The sequence below is a fragment of the Somniosus microcephalus genome, chromosome 17 (genome assembly GCF_052327205.1).
Source record: "Somniosus microcephalus isolate GS21.2 chromosome 17, FLI_Smic_1.0, whole genome shotgun sequence".
Classification (NCBI taxonomy): Eukaryota; Metazoa; Chordata; class Chondrichthyes; order Squaliformes; family Somniosidae; genus Somniosus; species Somniosus microcephalus.
Genome location: NC_141003.1, coordinates 36,250,137 through 36,268,112, shown reverse-complemented (window position 1 = coordinate 36,268,112; position 17,976 = coordinate 36,250,137). Strand labels below are relative to the sequence as shown.

The 17,976-nt window shown below is 44.4% G+C and overlaps 1 protein-coding gene across 1 annotated transcript in view; it reads right to left on the bottom strand.

The window, feature by feature from the left end:
• LOC147105636 (uncharacterized) overlaps positions 1-17,976 on the bottom strand; it is a 308,669-nt gene that overhangs the window by 192,388 nt on the left and 98,305 nt on the right. Inside the window, exons 72-80 of the mRNA XM_086010932.1 lie at positions 17,370-17,429; positions 16,377-16,439; positions 16,046-16,105; positions 15,122-15,181; positions 13,952-14,011; positions 11,844-11,903; positions 11,513-11,572; positions 2,390-2,452; positions 2,059-2,118 (exon numbers count right to left, since the gene is read on the bottom strand). Of these exons, the coding sequence (XP_085867058.1) occupies positions 2,059-2,118; positions 2,390-2,452; positions 11,513-11,572; positions 11,844-11,903; positions 13,952-14,011; positions 15,122-15,181; positions 16,046-16,105; positions 16,377-16,439; positions 17,370-17,429 (546 nt within the window). The remainder of the gene's footprint in view (positions 1-2,058; positions 2,119-2,389; positions 2,453-11,512; positions 11,573-11,843; positions 11,904-13,951; positions 14,012-15,121; positions 15,182-16,045; positions 16,106-16,376; positions 16,440-17,369; positions 17,430-17,976) is intronic.

Below are 17,976 nucleotides of genomic sequence, written 5' to 3'. Positions count from 1 at the left end.
TTGTGTACTCATGCGTATGACTAACCAGCACGAACAAATTAATTGAGCACACCGAAAGAGAAGATCCGAAGCAATGTAGAGGAGACCCCAGGTGGGGTAACACCAGGAAAGGTAGAAGAAACAGAGGACACCCCAGGCGGGGCAGAATTGGAACACCGGAACAGTGAATTGAATTTAAGTAAGGGGTCAGATCAGGGCCATTACTGCCAGATCGTGTGATGCAGCAATAGGAGCAGCGGGCGGAGGAGAAAGATAGACTGGGATGCACTAGAAGGCAAGACATATCAGCACGGCCGACATGATGGTTGGGAAGACCCCGGGGTGACCCTCAGCCATAAGGATAGGCGGTCGGCCCCTGTGAGTGTCATAGGCAGCACCCAGGCCTATAATGATAAGGGGGGTAAAACCTCACTTGAGAAGCGCTCCGTTCCCCTCAATTAGAGGACTCCAATTTGCAGCAACGCTAGTCAGAGAATAGATTGAAGTAGTCGAGTAATCAATGTTTAAAACATTTCATCCTCGAGGATTGGCAGAAGAACCAAAGGCGACATGAGGAGAAACTTTTTTACGCTGTGAGTGGTTATGATCTGGAATGCACTGCCAGAAAGGGTGGTGGAGGCAGATTCAATTGTGGCTTTCAACAGGGAATGGGATAAGTACCTGAAGGAAAAACATTGGCAGAGCTACAGGGAACGGGCAGGGGAGTGGAACTAGATGAAGTACTATTGCAGAGACATGGCATGGGCTCAACCGGCCGAATGGTCTCCAGCTATTCACAAGATATATTAATGATTTAGTCAAGGGAACTAGATGTAATATCTCCAAATTTGCAGATGACACAAAGCTGAGTGGGCGTGTGTGCTGTGAGGAGGATGCTGAGAAACTACAGGATGATTTGGACAGGTTGGGTGATTGGGCAGAAGCATGGCAGATGCAATATAAGGTGGATAAATGTGAGGTTATCCACTTTGGTGGCAAAAACAGGAAGACAGATTATTATCTGAATGGCAATAGATTGGGAGAAGGGGAAGTGCAACGAGACCTGGGTGTCCTTGTGCACCAGTCACTGAAGGTAAGCATGCAGGTGCAGCAGGCGGTTAAGAAGGCAAATGGTATGTTGGCCTTCATAGCGAGAGGGTTTGAGTACAGGAACAAGGATGTCTTGCTGCAGTTGTACAGGGCCTTGGTGAGACCACATCTTGAGTATTGTGTGCAGTTTTGGTCGCCTTATCTGAGGAAGGATGTTCTTGCTATGGAAGGAGTTCAGCGAAGATTCACCAGGCTAATACCTGGGATGGCAGGAATGACGTATGAGGAGAGATTGGGACGATTGGGCTTGTACTCGCTGGAGTTTAGAAGAATGAGAGGGGATCTCATTGAAACTTATAAAACTCTGACAGGACTGGACAGACTAGATGCAGGGAGGATGTTCCCGATGGCCGGAGAGTCCAGAACCAGGGGTCACAGTCTAAGGATAAGGGGTAGGCCTTTTAGGACAGAAATGAGGAGGAATTTCTTCACCCAGAGAGTGGTGAACCTGTGGAATTCTCTACCACAGAAGGCAGTAGAGGCCAATACATTAAATATATTCAAGAAGGAGTTGGATATATATCTTAAGGCTAAAGGGATCAAGGGGTATGGGGAGAAAGCAGGGACCGGGTACTGAACTTGGATGATCAGCCATGATCGCATTGAATGGCAGAGCAGGCTCGAGGGGCCGAATGGCATATTCCTACTCCTATCTTCTATGTTTCTATGTTTCTGTGCCGTAACCATTCTATGATTCTATCGCTCTATGATGTTACGCTCACTAAGACAGAACTGGCTGATTTTAAAGGCCCTCATTTAAGGAAGATGTGTGATTCGACGTTCACATTGAAATAAGTCGTAAGGAGCTTTATTCAATATTTAAGCCATTAACTATTGTCCTACAGCAGGAATGGACCAAGTCGCTAGAAGAGCAAAGGAATGGAATTTCACTGACAAGGAGCTGAAGTTGGAAAAGAACACTTGTGTCTAACGCCTTGATATTATATATTTAAAGAAGCCATCACTCACCAGTTGTGGAGCCAGTGGTAGAGCCAGTTGTAGTTGGTGTCTCTGTTGTCGCTGTTCCTTCTGAAAAATATTAAAGACATTCAAAATCACAAAACTCCAACTCAGTTACTAAAACTACTCCAGTCACATTTCACCATGAGATGATGTAATTTGTGTTGAGAAAAAAAATGCTAAAAATGAAATGTAGATACACATTGCAACCCTTAATCAGAATGTGCCAATTATCTAGAAGAACAAAGTAATGGCTTTTCACTGTCAAGGAGGTAAATCTGAAAGAGCACAGGTGTGTTAAAAGGCTTGCTAATGTTTATTGAAAGAAGACATCACTCACCTGTTGTGAAACTGGCAGTGGACCCAGTTGAGGTGGTTGTCCCTGCTGTTGTAGTTGTTTCTGCTGAATAAAAACAAAAGCATTCACAACTATATCATCCAACTTGAACTGGGACAGCATTGAGAGAGTTTCAGCATGAATCAGCAGTCACTGCACAAATTAAAAGAGAGTGTGCAAAAACGTTTTCAACCCAACACTACTGGTGCCAAATCAGTCTGTGTCCAGCCTTAATATTAGTTGTGTATTGCATCTGAATTACTGACAAGCTCTCCATCAAGTGAGAGTTATTTGGTAAACTCGAATTTGGGACACTTAATCCATTCAGCCTATCTTGATCGAAGACTGCACTGACATTTAGCATACAGAGGGTACATTGAAAACATAAAGCTAACTTCGGCTCAGAATGTAAGTTTCATGGAACAGTTTGGCCCAGTGGTAATGGCATGAAACGGTTAAACTTCGAGGTACAGAAAAGGGGCTAGTTATCAAAGTCTGCAGTTCTTGGAGAACACATTGATATTGGACAATGAAAGCTTTGACTCATGATTAACTCTGAGAAGGGCATTGACATTGATCTGTGAGGCCTTGAATCATGATTGGTTTCGATGGGAAAAATTAACAGCTGGACAATGCTCTCAGTTTAACTGAAACAATGGGGGTCACAATTGACTTCCTGACATGAATGGAAGATACACAAGTCCCGAGCAGACAATCAGCCAACCGCCCATCAACAGTAATAGAAATCATATTGAATATGCGTTACAGAAAGTGGGAGAGGAGATAATATCTTCAATCTCACAACTCTGTACACCTCCTGTGATTGAATTACAGGTTGACGAGGTGTGAATGTCAGAGAGTTCAGCAAACTGAAAACCAAAACTGGTTGGGGGAGGGCCAGCATGGGGCCAGGTGACTAAAAGAACTATAAGAAGGACCACACCCACAGCTATCTTTCGCTCAGAATCTCTCTCTCTGCGAAGCTCTCTCTGGAAAGCTCTCTCCCTCGGAAGCTAGCTCTGACTACAGCAACTGCCAGGTGTAAGAAGGAAGGGAAGACGGTCATCCCCAGCTCCCAGCCTGCAATCGACGTCGGCCACAACTAGCCGGACGGTTGATTGTAAGTATCATTTGACTCCACAAGGGGTTTGCGCTGTGTAGGCAGCTGCAGTCAGATAAAGGAGGACGGGGACAGGTCATCTCCGAACCACGCCTACAATCCACAATGGTAACGACCGGCCGTATGGGTGATAGTCATTTTCAGCCAAATCTCAACAGGTTTTTGTCTGTGTTTTGTTGGTTTTAATAAACTAAGGCCTAGAAATTGAGTGGGCTTAGCGCCCATTTTGCGGCGCTAGGGGGCATTGCGCTGGACTTACAGCCGGTTTTGAAATTGACTAGGGCCCAACATCGGCGTTACACCGGTAGCGCTGCGCCGGCACCGATGACGTCATCGGTGTGCGCAGCGTCCCGGTTGCCGTGGTGACGGGCCCCAGCGCCGAAATTCAGTTGCGGCCGCCTCGCCCGTGGCAGCCGCAACTAAGGCTCTGGCAACAGAGTCTTGCACGACTTTGCGCCGGCGCATAAAGGTGGAGCGGCGGCCGGCCGCTTTCCCGCCGGCCGCCTGCCCGCACCTCCCTCCCCGGACTCCCCCACCCGCCCCCCCGCGGAACAGATGCTTCTCGGCTGCGAGCCCGGCACTTCCGAGGTGCCGGGCCCATTTTTGTGGCGATTTAACCGGCCAGCGGGCGGGTGCAGGCAGCTCCTCCTTAACTGAAGGAGGAGGCCTGCACTTCCCGAGCCTGCCGCACCGCATCGGGCGCCACAGCGCCGGAATAGCACCGCAATGCGGCGCGTAGCGCCAGTTTTCAGGTGCAAACAGCCTTCAGTAGCGCCGGCAGCCGTTTGGGCGCGGCGCTACTGAATTTTTGGTGCGCACAGCGCGACTTAGCACCGGCGCTAAATTTCCGGCGTTAAGCCCCGGCGCAGCGCAAACTCAATTTCTAGGCCTAACAGTTTTGGGTTGAACCTAAACCTTTGTGCCATCTACCATTTTGTTCCTGTAAAACTCAGAGTCAAAGAACCCTTGTAAGGACGAAGAAACCAAACACCTTACAGGAAATAATACTATCATTCACAAAATGAGTATCAGTTTGAGATGAAGATGCAACAACATTGTGGAGTCCCACAGCTCTTGCTCTCAGTTATTCAACAGCTGAATACTGCAGTCCCATCTGGAGCGATTCCCTGTATATCAAGATACTTGATGCTGAGCTGAAGGAAGCTCATCACCGTATTACTGACTGCCCATGACAAACCCTATTGTGCTGCTACATTCAGCATCATAATTTCAGTTGCATGATCTCATTATCCTTTTGGGACATGTCCTGTTCACTAAGACAGGACAGGCTGATTTTAAAGGCCTACATTTAAGGAAGATTGGTGTTCAAATGTGCCTATTGAAACAGCTCGTAACGAGCTTTATTCAATGTTTAAGGCATTAACTATTGTCCTACAGCAGGAATGGACCAAGTTGCTAGAAGAGCAAAGGAATGGATTTTCACTGATAAGGAGCTGAAGTTGAAAAAGCACACTTGTATCTAAGGCCCTGATATTATATATTGAAAGAAGCCATCACTCACCAGTTGTGTAGGAGGTGGTCGAGCCAATTATAGTTGGTGTCTCTGTTGTAGTTGTTGCTTCTGAAAAATATTAAAGACATTGAAAAGCACAAGACTCCAACTCAGTTCCCAAACTACTCCAGTCGAGATTCACCATGAGATGATCTGATTTGTGTTGGGAAAAAAATATGCTAAAAATGAATTGTAGATACACATTGCATCCCCTAATAAGAATGGGCCAATTATCTTGAAGAACAAAGTAATAGGTTTTCACTGTCAAGCAGGTAAATCTGAAAGAGCACAGTTGTGTTAAAAGGCTTGCTAATGATTTTTGAAAGAAGACTTCACTCACCAGTTGTGGAACTGGCAGTAGACCCAGTTGTGATGGTTGTCCCTGCTGCTGTAGTTGTTTCCGCTGAAGAAAAACAAAAGCATTCACAACTATTACATCCAACTTCAACTGGGACAGCATTGAGTGAGTTTCAACATGAATCAGCAGTTACTGCACAAATTAAAAGAGAGCATGCAAAAGTGTTTTAAAACCAACACTACCAGTGCCAAATCAGACTGTGTCCAGCCTTAATATTAGTTGTGTCTTCCATCTGTGTCACTGACAAGCTCTCCATCAAGTGAGTGACATTTGGGAAGTTCAACTTTGGGACACTTAATCCATTCAGCATATCTTGGTCTAAGACTGCACTGACATTTAGTATACAGAGGGTACATCCAAAACATAAAGGGACTTCGGCAGGAAAATGATACTATCCTTCACAAAACGAGTATCACAGTTTGAGATGGAGATACAACAACATTGAAGAGCCCCACAGCTCTTACTCTCAATTAGTCAACAGCTGAACACTGCAGCCTACCTGGAGCGATTCCCTGTATATCAACATACTTGATGCAGAACTGAAGGAAGCTCATCACCGTATTACTAACTGCCCACAACAAACTCTATTATGCTCATAGAATCATAGAAAGTTACAGCACGGAAGGGAGCCATTTCGGCCCATCGTGTCTGCGCCGGCCAACAAAGAGCTATCCAGCCTAATCCCACTTCCCAGCTCTTGGTCCGTAGCCCTGCAGGTTACAGCATCCCAAGTGCACATCCAAATACTTTTTAAATGTGGTTTGCGTTCCTGCCTCTACCACCCTATCAACAGTGAGTTCCAGACCCCCACAACCCTCTGGGTGAAGAAATTTCCCCTTTAAATCCCCTCTAAACTTCCCCCAATTAATTTAAATCTGTGGCCCCTGGTTTTAGACCCCTCTGTTAAGGGAAATTGGCCCTTTCTATCCACTTCATTTATGCCCCTCATAATGTTATACACCTCAATAAGATCTCCCCTCAGCCTCCTCTGTTCCAAGAAAAAGAGTCCCAGCCTATCCAATCTTTCCTCATAGCTAAGATTCTGCACTCCCGGCAACATCCTTGTAAATCTCCTCTGTACCCTCTCTAGTGCAATCATATCTTTCATGTAATGTGGTGACCAAAACTGCACACAGTACTCTAGCTGAGACCTAACAAGTGTTTTATACAGTTGAAGCATAACCCCCCTGCTCTTGTATTCTATGCCACAGCTAATAAAGGCAAGAATTCCGTATGCCTTCTTAACTACCTTATCTACTTGGCCTGCTACCTTCAGGGATCTGTGGACATGCACTCCAAGGTCCCTTTGTTCCTCTGCACTACTCAGTGTCCTACCATTTAACGTGTATTCCCTTTCCTTGTTAGCCCTCCCCAAATGCATTACCTCACAATTCCATATGCCACTGTTCTGCCCACCTGACCAATTTATTGATATCTTCCTGCAGTCTACAGCTTCCTTCTTCAGTTTCAACCACACAGCCGATTTTAGTATCATCTGCAAACTTCTTAATCATACGCCCTATATTCAAGTCAAGATCGTTGATACATACCACAAAAAGCAAGGGACCCAGTACTGAGCCCTGCGGAACCCCACTGGAAACAGCCTTCCAGTCACAAAAACACCCATCAACCATTGCCCTCTGCTTCCTGTCTCCGAGCCAGTTTTGAATCCAACTTGACACTTTGCCCTGGATCCCATGGGCTTTTAACTTCATGACCAGTCTGCCATGTGGAACCTTATCAAAAGCCTTGCTAAAGTCCATATACACTACATCAAATGCAGTACCCTCATCTACCCTCCTTGTTACCGCCTCAAAAATTCAATCAAGTTTGTCAGACACGACCTTCCCTTAACAAATCCATGCTGACTATCCTTGATTAATCCGTGTCTTTCTAAATGAAGATTTATCCTGTCCTTCAGAATTCTTTCCAATAATTTTTGCACCACCAAGGTTAGGCTGGCTGGCCTGTAATTACTTAGTCTATCCTTCTCTCCCTTTTTAAACAAGGGTACCACATCAAGGGTACCACATTAGCCGTCCTCCAGTCCTCCAGCACCACACCTGAAGCCAGAGAGGATTGAAAAATGATGGTCAGGACCTCTGCTCTTTCCTCTTTTGCTTTGCTTAACAGCCTGGGATACATTTCATCTGGGCCCAGGGATTTACCCACTTTTAAAGCTGCTAAACCCCTTAATATTTCCTCTCTCACTATGTTTATTTCATCTAATATCTCACACTCCTCCTCCCTGATAGCAATGTCTGCTTCGCCCCTCTCCTTTGTGAAAACAGACACAAAGTATTCATTAAGAACCCTACCGACGTCTCCCGCCTCCAATTTTTATTCCTGGTCTATCCTTGTCCTTTTCCATAATTACCTTAAATCTAACAGAATTATGGTCACGAGCACCAAAATGCTCTCCCACCGATGCGCCTTCTACCTGCCCAGCTTCATTCCCTAAAACTAAGTCCAGAACCGCCCCCTCCCTTGATCGACTTGCTACATACTGGCTAAAAAGGTTCTCCTGGATGAATTTTAGGAATTCCACACCTTCTATACCCTTCACACTAATTTTATCCCAGTTAATATTGGGGTAGTTGAAATCCTCTACTATTACTGCCCTATAGTTTTTGCACTTCTCAGAAATTTGTCTACATATTTGTTCTTCTATCTCCCTCTCACTGTTTGGGGGTCTGTAGTGCACTCCCAGCAGTGTGATCGCCCCTTTTTGTTTTTCAATTCGACCCATATGGCCTTGTTTGATGATCCCTCCAACATATCATCCCTCCTCACAGCTGCAATAGTTTCTTTAATCAATACTGTGACCTCCCTCCTTTTTTACCTCCCTCTCTATCCCATCTGAAAATCCTGTAACCAGGAATGTTGAGCTGCCATACCTGCTCCTCTTTCAGCCACGTCTCTGTAATAACTATAATATCATAGTCCCAAGTATCTACCTGTGCCCTCAGGTCATCAGCCTTGTTCGCTATACTGCTTGCATTGAAGTATATACCATTTGGTACAGGCAAACATCCTTGTTGACTACTATCTAGCCCTTTATTCCTCTGTCCTTCCAATTTAATTTCTACATTTTTGTTTTCCAATTCCAGTTTTTCTTCCCTCCCTATTGACTCTATATTTAGGTTCCCATCCTCTAGCCAAGCCAGTTTAAACCCTCCACAACAGCACTAGCAAACCCTCCCACGAGGACATTGGTCCCATTCCCGTTGATGTGCAAGCCATCTGGCTTGTAGAGCTCCCACCTCCCCCAGAAATGGTACCAATTCCTCAGGAATCTAAAGCCTTCCATCCTACACCATCTCGCCAGCTAGTCATTCATCTGCTCTATCTTCCTATTCCTGAACTCACTAGCACGTGGCACTGGTAGTAATCCGGAGATTACTGCCTTTGTGGTCTTGCTTTTTAATCTCTTTCCTAGCTCCCTAAACTCTGCCTGCAGGACCTCATCCCTCTGCTATTACTTTCAGCATGATAATTTCAGTTGCATGATCTCATTATCCTTTTGGGTCATGTTCCAAAAGGCGTTTGATAAAGTGCCACACAATAGGCTTGCCGGCAAAGATGAAGCTTGTGGAATAAAAGGGACAGTGGCAGCTTGGATACGAAACTGGCTAAGTGACAGGAAACAGACAGTTAAGGTGAACGGTTGCTTTTCGGACTGGAGGAAGGTATACAGCGGTGTTCCCCAGGGTTCAGTACGAGGACCACTGCTTTTCCAGATATATATTAATGACTTGGACTTGGGTGTACAGGGCACAATTTCAAAATTTGCAGTTAACACAAAACTTGGAAGTATAGTCAACAGTAAGGAGGATACTGATAGACTTCAAGAGCACATAGACAGGCTGGTGGAATGGGCGGACACCTGGCAGATGAAATATAACGCAGATAAGTGCGAAGAGATACATATTGGTAGGAAGAACGAGGAGAGGAAATGTAAACTGAAGGGTACTAAATTCTAAATTCTAAAGGTGGTGCATGAACAGAGAGACCTGAAGGAATATGTGCACAAATCAATGAAGTGGCAGAGCAGCTTGAGAAAGCAGTTAAAAAAGCATACGGGATCCTGGGCTTCATAAATACAGGCATAGGGTTCAAAAGCAAGGAAGTTATGATGAACATTTATAAAACAATGTTTCGGCTTCAACTGGAGTATTGTGCCCAATTCTGGGCACCGCAATTTAAGAAGGATGTGAAGGCCGAGAGAGGGTGCAGCAATGATTTACAAGAATGGTTCCAGGGATGAGGGACTTCAGTTATGTGAAGAGACTGGAGAAGCTTGTGTTGTTCTGCTTAGTGCAGAGAAGGTTGAGAGGAGATTTGATAAACGTGTTCAAAATCATGAGGGATCTCGACAGAGTAGATAAAGAGAAACTGTTCGCATTGGCGGAAGGATCGAGAAGCAGATGACACAGATTTAGAGTGATTGGCAGAAGAACCAAAGGCAACAAGAGGAAAAACTTTTTTACGCAGTGAGTGATTATGATCTGGAATGCACTCCCAGAAAGGTTGGTGGAGGCAGATTCAATCATGGCTTTCAATAAGGAATGGGATAAGTACCTGAAGGAAAAACATTTGCAGAGCTACGGGGAAAGGGCAGGGGAGTGGAACTAGATGAAGTGCTGCTGCAGAGACACGGGATGGGCTCGACGGGCCGAATGGCCGTCTTCTACCAATCACCATACACCTGTGTCCTTTAGAAGAATGAGAGGGGATCTCACTGAAACTTATAAAATTCTAACAGGACTAGACAGACTAGATGCAGGAATGATGTTCCTGATGGCAGGGTAGTCCAGAACCAGGGGTCACAGTCTATTGATAAGGGTAATCCATTTTGGACTGAGATGAGGAGCAATTTCTTCACCCAGAGAGTGGTGAACCTGTGGCATTCTCTACCACAGAAGGCAGTTGAGGCCAACTTATTAACTATATTCAAGAAGGAGTTAGATATATTTCTTAAGGCTAAAGGGATCAAGGGATATGGGGCGAAAGCAGGGACAGGGTACTGAATTTGGACAATCAGCCATGATCTCATTAAATGGCAGAACAGGCTCAATGGGCCGAATGGACTACTCCTGCTCCTATCTTCTAAGTTTCTATGGCCTAGAAATTCACTATGGCCCCGCCAGCTGGCTAACGGCCAAAAGTTAGCGCTGGGCGCGGAGCCATGTGCGACCGTCAAATATTCACTTTTTGCGCCCCAAGTCAGAACCGGGCGCTATTCCAGGGTGTGCCCGCCCCCGCTTGGGGCGCTGAAACTGAATTTCAGCGCTCTAAGTGCCGCTGCGCCACCCGATGCGGTGCGGCAGGCTGCGGTACTGCAGGCCTCCTCCTTCTCTTAAGGTGGAGGTGCCTGCAACGGGGAGATCGCCGCTGGATTGTGCCGGCAAATGAGCCCGGCACCACGGAGAAGTGCCGGGCTCGCGGAAAGCAGCCGGCAATGCCGCGGGGGGGTGGTGGAGGAGGCCGGGGAAGGAGGTGCGGGCAGGCGGCCGCCGAAAAAGCGGCCGGCCGCACCTCCACCTTTATGCGCCCCACTAAGGCTGCAGTAAGGCCCTGGTCTCCAGATGTTAGTAGCGGCCGCCACGGAGGAGGCGGCGGCAACTGAATATGGGCGTCGGGCCGGCCTCGGGGCGGAAACGGGGCACTGCGCACACCGATGACGTCATCGGTGCCGGCGCAGCGCTACCGGCTACCGCCGCCATTACCGCCGATCTCAATATCAGCGCAACCTCCTATACTGGCGCAGAAGCCCTCTTTAGGCGGTAACTGGGCGCAAAGCTTGCAGCGCCTTACTGAATTTCTAGGCCTATGTTTCTTTCCTGTAACCATTTAATCATTCTATCACTCTATGATGTTCCGTTCACTAAGACAGGACTGGCTGATTTTAAAGGTCCTCATTTAAGGAAGATGCGTGATTTAATGTGCCGATTGAAATAAGTCGTAACAAGCTTTATTCAATATTTAAGCCATCAACTATTGTCCTACAGCAGGAATGGACTATGTCGCTAGAAGAGCAAAGGAATGGAATTTCACTGACAAGGAGCTGAATTTGGAAAAGAACACTTGTATCTAAAGCCTTGATATTATACATTGAAAGAAGCCATCACTCACCAGTTGTGGAGCCAGTGATAGAGCCAGTTGTAGTTGGTGTTTCTGTTGTCGTTGTTCCTTCTGAAAAAATATTAAAGACATTCAAAAACACAGGACTCCAACTCAGTTACTAAAACTACTCCAGTCGAGATTCACCTTAAGGTGATGTGATTTGTGTTGGGTAAAGATATGCTAAAAATGAAATGCAGATACACATTGCATCCCTTAATCAGAGTGGGCCAATTATCTTGAAGAAAAAGTAATGGGTTTTCACTGTCAAGGAGGTAAATCTGAAAGAGCACAGTTGTGTTAAAAGGCTTGCTAATGTTTATTGAAAGAAGACATCACTCACCTGTTGTGGAACTGGCAGTAGACCCAGTTGTGGTGGTTGGCCTTGCTGTTGCAGTTGTTTCTTCGGAAGAAAAATAAAAGTATTCACAACTATTACATCTAACTCAAACTGAGACAGCATTGAGAGAGATTCGACATGAATCAGCAATTAATGCACAAAATAAAAGAGAGTGTCAAAACGTTTTAAATCCAACACTACCGGTGCCAAATCAGACTGTGTCCAACCTTAATATTATTTGTGTATACCATCTGTGTAACTGAAAGCTCTCCAACAAGTGGGTGTTATTTGGTAAACTCGTATTTGGGACACTTAATCCATTCAGCATATCTTGGTCGAAGACTGCACTGACATTTAGTTTACAGAGGGTACATTGAAAACATAAAGCTGACTTTGGCAGGAAAATAATACTATCATTCACAAAATGAGTATCAGTTTGAGATGAAGATGCAACAACATTGTGGAGTCCCACAGCTCTTACTCTCAGTGATTCAACAGCTGAATACTGCAGCCTATATGGAGCGATTCCCTGTATATCAAGATACTTCATGCAGAACTGAAGGAAGCTCATCACCGTATTCCTGACTGCCCACGACAAACTCTATTGTGCTGCTACTTTCAACATGATAATTTCAGTTGCATGATCTCATTATCCTTTTGGGTCATGTTCCAAAAGGCGTTTGATAAATTGCCACATAATAGGCTTGCCAGCAAAGAGGAAGCCCATGGAATAAAAGGAGAGTGGCAGCATGGATACAAAATTGGCTAAGTGATAGGAAACAGAGTAGTGGTGAACGGTTATTTTTCGGACTGGAGGAAGGTATACAGGTGTGTTCCCCAGGGGTCGGTACGATGACCACTGCTTTTCCTGATATATATTAATGACTTGGACTTGAGGTCACAGAGCACATTTTCAAAATTGGCAGATAACACAAAACTTGGAAGTATAGTCAACAGAAAGGAGGATAGTGATAGACTTCAAGAGCACATAGACAGTATGGTGGAATGGGCAGACACTTGGCAGATGTAATTTAATGCAGATAAGTGCGAAGTGATACATTTTAGTAGGAAGAACGAGGAGAGGCAATGTAAACTAAAGGGTACAATTCTAAAGGTGGTGCATGAACAGAAAGACCTGGGGGTATATGTGCACAAATCGTAGAAGGTGGCAGAGCGGGTTGAGATAGCGGTTAAAAAAGCATACGGGATCCTGGGCCTCATAAATACAGACATAGGGTACAAAAGCAAGGAAGTTATGATGAACCTTCATAAAACAATGGTTCAGCTTCATTTGGAGTATTGTGCCCAATTCTGGTCACTGCAATTTAAAAAGGATGTGAAGGCCTTAGAGAGGGCGCAGCAATGATTTACAAGAATGGTTCCAGGGATGAGTGACTTCAGTTACGTGAAGAGACTGGAGAAGCTGGGGTTGTTCTTCTTAGTGCAGAGAAGGTTGAGACGAGATTTGCTAAACATGTTCAAAATCACGAGGGATCTCAACAGCGTAGATAGAGAAAAACTGTTTCCATTGGCGGAAGGGTCGAGAACCAGAGAACACAGATTTAGGGTGATTGGCAGAAGAACCAAAGGCGACATGAGGAAAAACTTTTTTACGCAGCGAGTGCTTATGATCTGGAATGCTCTGCCAGAAAGGATGGTGGAGGCAGATTCAATCATGGCTTTCAACAGGGAATGGGATAAGTACCTGAAGGAAAAACATTGGCAGGGCTACAGGGAAAAGGCAGGGGAGTGGAACTAGATGAAGTGCTGCTGCAGAGACCCGGCATGGGCTCGATGGGCCGAATGGTCTCCTTCTGTGCTGTAACCATTCCATCATTCTATCATTCTATGATGTTCTGTTCACTAAGACAGGACTGGCTGATTTTAAAGGTCCTCATTTAAGGAAGATGTGTGATTTAACGTGCCTATTGAAATAAGTTGTAACAAGCTTTATTCAATATTTAAGCCATTATCTATTGTCCTACAGCAGGAATGGACTAAGTCGCTAGAAGAGCAAAGGAATAGAATTTCACTGACAATAAGCTGAAGTTGAAAAAGAACACTTGTATTGAAGGCCTTGATATTATACATTGAAAGAAGCTATCACTCACCAGTTGTGGAGCCAGTGGTAGAGCCAGTTGTAGTTGGTGTCCCTGTTGTAGTTGTTCCTTCTGAAAAATATTAAAGACATTCAAAACCACAAAATTCCTAGGCAGTTCATAAACTACTCCAGTTGAGTTTCACCGTGAGGTGATGTGATTTGTGTTGGGTAAAAATATGCTAAAAATAAAATGTAGATACACATTGCATCCCCGAAAAGGAATGGGCCAATTATCTTGAAGTACAAAGTAATAAGAACATAAGAAGTAGGAGCAGGAGTAGGCCATACGGCCCCTCGGGCCTGCTCCGCCATTCAATAGGATCATGGCTGATCCGAACTTAGACTCACATCCACTTCCCTGCCCTCTCCCCGTAACCCATTATTTCCTTATCAGCTAGGAAACTGTCTATCTCCGTTTTAAATTTATTTAATGTCGCAGCTTCCACAGCTCTCTGAGGTAGCAAATTCCATAGATTTACTACCCTCTGAGTGAAGAAGTTTCTCATTTCAGTTTTGAAAGGGCAGCCCCTTATTCTAAGATTATGCCCCCTAGTTCTAGTCTCACCCATCAGTGGAAACATCCTCACCGCATCCACCCGATCAAGCCCCCTCACAATCTTATATGTTTCGATTAAGATCGCCTCTCATTCTTCTGAATTCCAATGAGTAGAGGCCCAACCTACTCAACCTTTCCTCATAAGTCAACCCCCTCATCTCCAGAATCAACCGAGTGAACCTTCTCTGAACTGCCTTGAGAGCAAGTATATCTTTTCTTAAATATGGAAACCAAAACTGTACGCAGTATTCCAGGTGTGGCCTCACCAATACCCTGTATAACTGCAGCAAGAATTCCCTACTTTTATACTCCATCCCCCTTGCAATTAAAGCCAAGATTCCATTGGCCTTCCTGATCACCTGCTGTACCTGCATACTAACCTTCTGTGTTTCATGCACCAGGACCCCCAGATCTCTTTGTACTGTAGCACTTTGCAGTTTCTCTCCATTTAGATAATAACTTGCTCTTTGATTTTATTCTGCCAAAGTGCATAACCTCACACTTTCCAACATTATATTCCATCTGCCAAATTGTGTGGGTTTTCATTATGAAGGAGGTAAATCTGAAAGAGCTCAGTTGTGTTAAAAGGCTTGCTAATGTTTTTTGAAAGAAGACATCACTCACCAGTTGTGGAACTGGCAGTAGACCCAGTTGTGGTGGTTGTTCCTGCTGTTGTAGTTGTTTCTGCTGAAGAAAAACAAAAGCATTCACAATTATTATGTCCAAGTTGAACTGGGACAGCATTGAGAGAATTTCAACATGAATCAGCAATTAATGCACAAATTAAAAGAGAGTGCAAAACGTTTTAAACCCAACACTACCGGTGCCAAATCAGACTGTGTCCAGCCTTAATATTAGTTGTGACTTCCATCTGTGTCACTGACAAACTCTCCATCAAGTGAGTGACATTTGGGAAGCTCGACTTTGGGACACTTAATCCATTCAGCATATCTTGGTCTAAGACTACACTGATATTTAGAATACAGAGGGTACATTGAAAACATAAATGAGACTTCGGCAGGAAAATAATACTATCCTTCACAAAACGAGTATCACAGTTTGTGATGGAGATACAACATCATTGAAGAGCCCCACAGCTCTTACTCTCAATTAGTCAACAGCTGAACACTACAGTCCCATCTGGAGCGATTCCCTGTATATCAAGATACTTCATGCAGAACTCTATGAAGCTCATCACCGTATTACTAACTGCCCACGACAAACTCTATTGTGCTGCTACATTCTGCATGATAATTTCAGTTGCATGATCTCATTATCTTTTTGGGACATGTTCCGGTCACTAAGACAGGACAGGCTGATTATAAAGGCCTACATTTAAGGAAGATGGGTGTTCAAATGTGCCTATTGAAACAGGTCGTAACGAGCTTTATTCAATATTGAAGCCATTAACTATTGTCCTACAGCAGGAATGGACTAAGTTACTAGAAGAGCAAAGGAATGGACTTTCACTGACAAGGAGCTGGAGTTGAAAAAGAACACTTGTAGCTAAGACCTTGATATTATATATTGATAAAAGCCATCACTCACCAGTTGTAGAGGAGGTGGTCGAGCCAATTGTAGTTGGTGTCTCTGTTGTAGTTGTTCCTTCTGAAAAATATTAAAGACTTTGTAAACCACAAGACTCCAAGTCAGTTCCGAAACTACTCCAGTCGAGTGTCACCGCGAGATGATGTGATTTGTGTTGGGTAAAAATATGCTAAAAAATGAAAGGTACATACACATTGCATCCCTTAAAAAGAATGGACCAATTATCTTGAAGAACAAAGTAGTGGGTTTTCAGTGTCAAGGAGGTAAATCTGAAAGTGCACATTTATGTTAAAAGGCTTTCTAATGTTTATTGAAAGAATACAGCACTCACCAATTGTGGAACTGGCAGTAAACCCAGTTGTGGTGGGTGTCCCTGCTGTTGTAGTTGTTTCAGCTGAAGAAAAACAAAAGCATTCACAACTATTACATCCAACTTGAACTTGGACAGCATTGAGAGAGTTTCAAAATGAATCAGCAGTTACTGCACAATGTTACGGCTTTAACTGGATTATTGTGCCCGATTCTGGGCACCACACCTTAAGAAGGATGTGAAGGCATTAGAGATGGTGCTGAAAGGATATACAAATATAGTTCGAGGAGTGAGAGACTTCAGATATGAGGAGACACTGAAAAAGCTGGGGTTGTTCTCCTTAGAAAAGAGAAGGTTGAGAGGAGATTTTATAGAGGTGTTCAACATCATGAGGGATCTCGACAGAGTAGATAGAGAGAAACTGTTCCCATTGGCGGAAGAGTTGAGAACCAGAGAACACAGAATTATGGTGACTGGCAGAAGAACCGAAGGCGACATGAGGAACAACTTTATTACGCAGCGAGTGATTATGATCTGGAAAGCACTCCCAGAAAGGGTGGTGGAGGCAGATTCAATTGTGGCTTTCAACGGGGAATCGGATAAGTACCTGAAGGATAAAACATTGCCAGGGCTACGGGGAAAGGGCAGGGGAGTGGAACTAGATGAAGTTCTGTTGTAGAGATCCGGCACGGGCTCGATGGGCCGAATGGTCTTCTTCTGTGCTGTGACCATTCTATGATTCTATGATTGTATGATATTCTGTTCACGAATACAGGACTGGCTGATTTTAAAGGTCCTCATTTAAGGAAGATCTGTGATTTAACATTCCTATTGAAATAAGTCGTAATGAGCTTTATTCAATATTTAAGCCATTAACTATTGTCCTACTGCAAGAATGGACTAAGTTGCTAGAAGAGCAAAGGATTGGAATTTCACTGACAAGGAGCTGAAGTTGAAAAAGAACACTTGTATCCAAGGCCTTGATATTATATATTTAAAGAAACCATCACTCACCAGTTGTGGAGCCAGTGGTAGAGCCAGTTGTAGTTGGTGTCTCTGTTGTCGTTGCTCCTTCTGAAAAATATTAAAGACATTCAAAAACACAAGACACCAACACAGTTACTAAAACTACTCCAGTCGCGTTTCACTGCGAGATGATGTGATTTGTGTTGGGAAAAAATATGCTAAAACTGAAATGTTGATACACATTGCAACCCTTAAATCAGAATGGGCCAATTATCTTGAAGAACAAAGTAGTGGGTTTTCACTGTCAAGGAGGTAAATCTGAAAGAGCACAGTTGTGTTAAAAGGCTTGCTAATATTTATTGAAAGAATACAGCACTCACCTGTTGTGGAACTGGCAGTAGGCCCAGTTGTGGTGGGTGTCCCTGCTGTTGTAGTTGTTTTTGCTGAAGAAAAGCAAAATCATTCACAACTATTACATCCAACTTGAACTGGGACAACATTGAGAAAGTTTCAACATGAATCAGCAGTTACTGCACAATGTTACGGCTTTAACTGGAGTATTGTGCCCAATTCTGGGCACCGCACATTAGGAAAGATGTGAAGGCCTTAGAGATGGTGCAGAAAAGATATACAAGAATAGTTTGAGGAGTGAGAG